This window comes from Helobdella robusta (genome assembly GCF_000326865.2).
Source record: "Helobdella robusta unplaced genomic scaffold HELROscaffold_1, whole genome shotgun sequence".
Taxonomy (NCBI): Eukaryota; Metazoa; Annelida; class Clitellata; order Rhynchobdellida; family Glossiphoniidae; genus Helobdella; species Helobdella robusta.
Genome location: NW_008703570.1, coordinates 1,532,360 through 1,540,237, shown reverse-complemented (window position 1 = coordinate 1,540,237; position 7,878 = coordinate 1,532,360). Strand labels below are relative to the sequence as shown.

Genomic DNA, 7,878 nt, shown 5'->3' with positions numbered 1-7,878 from the left:
TGGACGCATGGTATCGGATAAAAATTGGAAATGATGGAGAAGTAGTTGCAAAAGGAAGTGTTGTAGAGAGAAAAACCAGAAAAAGAAAGACTAGATCTAGCACAAGTGTTTAACAAGAATCAAAAAGAACGAACAAACGATTAAAGATTGGAGCGTTTGAGTGTTGAATTAGAATGGCTTAAATTATCTGTTTATTCATTTTAATACAACCGTTTAATTAAACCATTAAGTTGCATTCTTCAATATAGCTTTCACGATTCCTGAATTATTTAATTTAATATTGAGAGACAAAAAAACACGCTGAACAACATAATAATACAAATTTTAGAAAGAAAGTCAGAAAACATTTCAACTGTCAAAAACAAGTAAATTTGAATAATTTATTGAATGAAAAACATGAGCTAGGTAATGTAACTACGAAAAGAAAGCAAAAAAATTAAGTTTCCGTTCTTTTTTGAAGCCCCTGAAATAAAGAAAAAAAATTAATATTTGTTAAATAACTATTAAGCGAAACCTGCCTTGTAATATCCGGTATAATAGCCACTCATATACCAGGATATGAGCATTCCGTACAAAGCGTCTTTCTCGTTGGTTATCGTCGAAATGTCAGGCATTGGAGGCGGTGGACAGTTCGGCAACAACTGCAAAATTTAAAAAAATTATACAACAGGTTCTACACAGGGTAGAACATTTTCATTTTTATAAAATTAGCAACCCAAGCTATTTTATCTTTAATCTATATACAATTTATAATTTATGGACAAAATACATAAAATATGATTATAGAATGATGGGAACTTGGACGATTTTCATTCAACAGATTGGATATAAACGTCTCTAAATACTGATAACAATGACAATAATGATTCTCAACAAACTACTTGTCAGAAGTTTTATAACAGATTTAGTTGTGGCAAAGGTCTAAAATAAAAACAAAACGTTTAACGTGAATTAAAAATGACACAATTCATTAAAAAAACAATTTATAGCAATAAGCAATACTTTAAATTGAAAAATTAAAATGAAAACCTTTTTAAAAGAAGCAGAAGTTATATTAGATACGTCTGAATTATCATCTGAATTATGGCGGGTGGAATTATCTGCCTATCAATTGGGGAATTTGTATTGAAACTATGAGTTTAACTTGAAATTAGAAAGTAATCGTGTTGGCAGTCACACAAGCTCCTACATTTCAAATCAATGAATAGTCGTTGTTCGATTTTGCACAGCAATAGTAATTGTGTAATCAACAAAATGTAATAGGAAAAATATTCGGAGGACGTAAAAACAGGTTCGCTCGCGATGTCAATTATTGGTGAGTGAACAAGTTTCTTCTCTTCTTCTCTACATCAGCGCTTGCCGACATGACCTGCCGTCTCTTTCATATGTCAACACTGTTTTTCAAGTGTTTCAAAGAGTGGATAAATGTTGAGACAATGGCCTTATAAAAATTAACTGATTCACATAACTCTTTTTTTGAAACAAAGTCTGTGGTTAAGAAAATGCAGCAGATGATTGATAATGAAGATGATAAATTCAAAAACTTTAAAAAATAAATAAAAATTGAAAAGTTTGCTAAATAATTTATAAGCCTCAATACAAAGCTTGAAAATTTTGGAAGACAAATATATTTTAAAACAAACTTTAAAGTTATAAAAAGTTTCAGTTTCACTCAAACAAAAAATGAAAGTTGTATAAATTAAAAATACTTTTGAATTTTTGGACTTCTCAATCTTAACGAGATCGGACAACATTTTAGTTTCTTCATTGTTGTAATACAAATATTTGACTGTGCACATGCCCAAGTTTTTATTTATGGCCACAATAATTGCATCGTATAACAAACCATCTTCTGAATAATGGGCCTTGCATTTGCTTCCAACTTTCCACTGGATAAATAAAATTTGTTAACTAGAAGTAACTTAACTACAACTGTCAAAATTTAAAATTTAAATAAATGATTTGTGTCTATAAAAATTTCATATAAACCGTTCAGTTCAATCGATGACAGATGACATCGTTACCGACCAGAAAAATTTTATTGAAAGACTTTACAAGCTAAGAAAATGAACAGAACAACGACATAATAGACAGGACAAAGCAGAATAAAAGCACTCTGCACACGCAGAGAATTGTAAAACTTTGAAATATCCCTGTATAAGCGCTGATGATGAGTAAAATCGAAATAGAACCTATTCGCTTCATCATGAATGATTTTCTTATTAATTTTAACAATAATTATGATAATAATTATAAAATTACTTTTAGAAATATTGAAAAGCTCAACCATACAACCTTAAACTTTCAAAAGCTAAAAATTCGGTAGATTTTATCAAATATTGCATATATATATATTAGGGATGCACCGAAGTTCGGCCCCGGCCAATATCCGGCTTTTTTTGCAAATCCGGCCCCGGCCGGATTTGGTGGCCGGATTTAAGCGTCTATCGACATTTAAAAATGTTACAAATAGAAAAAAAAATTTCATTGAATTAAATTAATTTTATGTCAATAAGTTAAAAGCTAAATATACATGACACATAATAACAACATCACAAATTGTGAAATGAGCTGGACAATTTATGCATAAATTATAAGCTGATCTTTGTGTAAAAGAACTTGTGCACGTGTTTATACTATATTGTTGTATATGACGGATCATAAAGCTACATAATATATATATATATATATATATATATATATATATATATATATATATATATACATAATCGCATTATTTAAGAACATGGTATGTTAAAGGTTAGGCTAGGCATACATGACACATAATAACAACATCACTAATTGTGAGGTGAGCTGGACAATTTTCTTTGTGCTATAACATTGATTATGCATACATTATAAGCTGATCTTTGTGTAAAATAACTTGTGCACGTAATATTAACATCATTAATTGTGAGATGAGCTGGACAATTTTCTTTATGCTATAACATGGGTTATGCATAAATTAAGCTGATCTTTGTGTACAGAATTTGGCGTATCACACAGCTTATTCATATATTTGAATTAATTAACTATTTGCTTGGTGTTATTTTTTGATGTTCAACATGTAGATAATCGTAAAAGTGAGTATTTTTTCTAACGTATGTAAAACGGTAACTAAAATCCGGCCCCGGCCTGAATCCGGCGCATCCCTAATATATATATATAATAAATATCAATGATCAAAATGACCGCCCAATCTAATTGGTTCACGATCGCGGGCCATGGTGCAACTCTTCAGTAATATGGATCATCAGAGCTCCTTAGAACATTACAATGGCTTCCTTGCAGCAGCAAGTTATCCTTAAAATTGACATCATAATAATATAAGCCTTAGGATCTCAATTCCCTAATTATCTTTATAATTAAAATCTAGTCACAAACACAATGACTTGTTCCATCCTCTTTCTCAACATTCAAACAGACACAGTTCGCCGATAGCAGTTTCTGTTACAAAACTGCACAAGCGTGGAATGGGCTGCCAATTGAGCTCAGAAGTTGTGCCCTATTAACAACAACAATACAACAACAACAGCAACAACATATCAATATAATAATATAAAAATAAGTGATAAGCCTTAAACTAGCTGAAAGAAAATGAAGTTGCAGAATTATAATTACACAATTATATATGCAATATAAAAATATACCCCAGGAATATTTTTCTTTTTAGCTTTATGTAATGTTTCGTTTGTTTCTTTGGCAATATGACCATTCAATTTCTGTGAAATAAATTAGAAAATCAATTTATAATATGTTTCATTTTAGAGTACTCAAAAATTAAATAGAAAAATATTTTTTTATATCAATAGTTTTGTATTAATGGAATAAGAAGCTTTTAATTATAACAGTAACATATCTTCAAACAAAATATTCTTAGAGATCAAACGTTAAATAAATTAATATTTTCAATCTGCTGATAACAAATTTAAGCAGTGCCTACTCAACATAAATATAAAATAAAGTGGGTCACAGTCAGATATAACCTAACCTTATAAGAATTGATGGCCTTATCATAAGCATTAATTAGTGCTGTATCATCCCAGAGGTTGACATCCGTGCCACTCTGAAAATCAAAATTTCAATAACAGTAGGTACTTTAGCTTACTTTTATTTAATTAATTTTAATCTGCAAACAATGCATAACCCCATAAAATAAACCAGGTGTTTTGCCTTTTTGAAGTAAGTTGTCACATGTTGGCAGGCAAGATGGCTCAGTGGTTCAAATACGCACTGAGCCAAACATCTCAATGGCTATCATATACTCAGCGTATATGATGTGGTGCACATAAATACATGTGTACATCATGTGAAAAGGATAAACATTCTTTGTGGCGAAGATGGCTGATTCAAATCAATGGATGAAGATATGAAGAGCATAATTAAAGATTATAGATAATTATATATATATATATATATGGAACACTATTAAGTGGTTCTGTGTATGTCAGAGCTGCAATAATAAAGACTTAAAAAAGATAAACACAAATATATTATGATCATGTGAATATTTGTGAATATTGAAAAATTAATCATTAATGTTTATTTTACTATAACTGTTATACATACAGTTATACTATAGTATAACAACCAACAACCCAAGACCAATCTCTGAATAAAAATGTTACAAAATCAAAAAAACAAAATTTTTCATTTGAAACTTGAATCCTTATTATTAGAGATGAAAAAAGATTCAGCAAAAGTATACCTTAGAAAGTAAGGCTTACTTTCTAACTATGCATGCAATTCATTTTGTGATTTCAATTATTAAATTAATTATTAAATCATTTAATTTAATTTAATATTCACTTGAAAATTAAAAATAGAAATAAAGTTATTAAAACCCACCTTTCCCCTCACGTACACCACGTCATCGGCCATTCTTCCTAATTCTGTTTCTCTCGTGAGTTTTAATTTTTTAATTTAAAAATTTGAGAAAGTTTTCTAAAATCTGTCAGCCACGAATAATTTCATGGGAAGCCAAACGCAGTTTAATTCTAAGTATGAATGTGACCTTGCAACAATTGACCTTTAAACTAGAATTGAATTATCTTTATCGAGCCTTCCCCATTATACGTTATACCCATATATATATATAACAACAAGAAAAGTCAATGACGTCACGTATCTATTATAACTGATTTATAATACGTATCATTAATAACTGATGAGGAAACTCATATTTTGTAAGTTGTTTTTCGTTGCCATGAAACATGACGGCATTTTTTTCTACGTCAAGTTGAAAAAAGTTAGTTAAATGACGATTGCACAACCTTGAGTTTGTCATGTTCTGGTGCGATTTTCGGTAGGAAAGAGCTAATAATAAAGGAGCAAATATTATTTGTGAGGTATAAAGTAATATGCCAAATTTTGTATTAAGATAAAAATTATAAGTGAAACTAAAGTTTGCAAATTCCTAGCAATTCACATAAAAAATGTTGCTTCAAAGTTCGCCAGAGGTCTGGGCTTCATCAACAAATATAAATTTTATCTTACCACAAAGGTCGTACGTTGCTCTACAATGCATTATGTTAATTATTGTGATTTAGTTTAGGTAACAACGTATAAATCCAACACTAAAGCAATTTTTCAAATCGTGAATAGGGCAGTAAAAATGCTCTCAGACAGCTACCTTCACTCAATAAATTCTAGAAATGTTTCATCACAATCAAATCTCGTCTTCTCTTTCACGCAACAACATGCTCATTACAGGAATTTTCGTCTTCAAACAGCTAAATGGCCGTCTTCCGTATGAATACGATGATTATTTTAAATACATAAAAGCCAGAAAAACACGACAACAAAACTGTCTTGTTTTGAAACGTCAAAAAGAGAACATTTTATTTTTCCATATTAGTTGCTCGAGTCCTCGACTCTGGAATAAATTTCAAAAAAACAACCTAATCTGCAATGTTAGATTTTTGTACAAATTTAAAAAGATCTTAAAATCATTCATAAAAGAATCTAATTTGTTCTAAGATTTTTAAAATTATCATTTGTTCTCAACATGTGAGGCCGACCTTCTTTTGGGAGATCAAGAAATGTTTTAGAGGAGGCCAATTTATTTTTTTATAAATTTTTTTTTATTAATAACACCAAATCGGAATTTTTGATAAAAAAGTAGTTAAAAATTTTGTAGTCAAAGTCAACAAAATTTTATGTGTGCAATGACTTCCAACCAAACTGCCCACTTCAACTATAATTTCTTTAAAGTAAAATAGTTTAATTATTAATAGTTTGCAAGGTTAAACTCAGTCTGTACGGAGAGCACACCAAGTTTGTTAAGTCTGGATTTATTGCTCTTGTTAAGGCCAATTTTCCACAAGTGACTAACACTCCGTGCACGCTCCAACGTCATATCTAGCACCGCTGATCTTAGATCTTACCAACAAAACTTTAATCTAACTTATCTACTGTCACAAAAACTAATAATTATATATATGTATATATATATATATATATATATATATATATATATATATATATATATATATATATATATATATATATATATATATATATATATTCATATTCACAATTGGTATTATCATCAATAGTGTTTACCATTCAGGCATGGTCCCTTTAAAAATACCAAAAACACATCTCAAATCTCTTCACCAAAGCATCTTTCCACATTCCCACAGGCAAACTATACATTGCAAATTGACCGTATAGCCATGGGCTCACCACTCGGTATTATGTTCGCAAATTCCTTTTTATGACATCATCCATTGAGAGCACCATTCAACAAAGACTGCAGCAAGATAACAATATATTCAAAAATAACAATGACAACGACATAATCTTATATCACAGAAATCATATTTCAACGGCACATAAAATAGACAAAGTTGTCCTCCAACAAATCAGAAAAAGAAATGTTACACCAATTAGTGATACTGACACAGACGTGAAGTCAATATAAGAACTAGTAGTTAGAAATTGCGTGAAGTTCTTGTAAATTAATCAGAATGCGTAAATTATTAAAATGGTTGTAAACTCATGTGACACATTTACAAGCAGTTCGGTAGCTATATAAGCAACGCCGAGCAAGATTTGAGACACACGAGGACAGGGAGACACACACGAGAGAGAGGAGAACAGGTAAGATGAAGACGGAATACAGTTGACGTAGAAGTTGTAAATGTGATTTACGTAGTTATTTAGATTAATTTATTGTTTCTATTACTGCTGGTATTAAATAAACTTTCAAACTAGTTTGCCTTTAAAGTAGTTGTGCTCATCTATCGGAAATCTTGGACCTACAGATAAACAAACTCTTGACTATCGTTAGAAGCAACAATACGGTGTTGGAGATATACCGAGTATTGAAGCTATAACATCGCTGTTGGTAGTTACGAGGTCGAAGAGGTTACAACACTGGTGTTAGAAGTGGGATCTTCAGGAGATTACCCACTGGTGACAGGAGTAAGAATTTGATAGCTGGAAACTCACTGCAGTAAAGAATAACAGGGCTAAAGAACTCAATGTAATTAGTCTGACAATAGAAGCTTAATTATTGACGATTAGTTGTATTCCGTGATTTACTGGTTGATTAGTTATTGTGCTGTAATCTAACGATTTTAACGATTGAATAATCGAGTGATTGATCACAGCAATACACACAAGGGATTGCCAGCACTGTTTTCTTTCTAATAAAGTGCATCTGAATTAAGTCTGTTCCGGTGTCAAGAATCCACGTAGAAAGAAATAACCATACCCTACAAGTTCAAGGGGTCGGTTATTAACAATACTAATAAAATAAAACTCAGGATATCATGTAATCATGTAATATTTTGAAAAAAGTTATTTATTTTTTCAAACTATTACAGAGTAATTGTATAAATCCAAATATTGCGCAATTTTTTGTAGAATGAA

The 7,878-nt window shown here is 30.5% G+C and overlaps 1 protein-coding gene across 1 annotated transcript; it reads right to left on the bottom strand.

The window, feature by feature from the left end:
- Window positions 1–225: 225 nt before the first annotated feature.
- Window positions 226–4,881, bottom strand: HELRODRAFT_158469 (hypothetical protein; the record flags this gene model as incomplete). The annotated part of the gene is made up of 7 exons (XM_009010533.1): window positions 226–260; window positions 515–641; window positions 1,030–1,104; window positions 1,710–1,889; window positions 3,651–3,722; window positions 3,992–4,066; window positions 4,849–4,881. 7 exons carry the CDS (start codon window positions 4,879–4,881, stop codon window positions 226–228), a joined length of 597 nt encoding a protein of 198 aa, XP_009008781.1.
- Window positions 4,882–7,878: the final 2,997 nt, after the last annotated feature.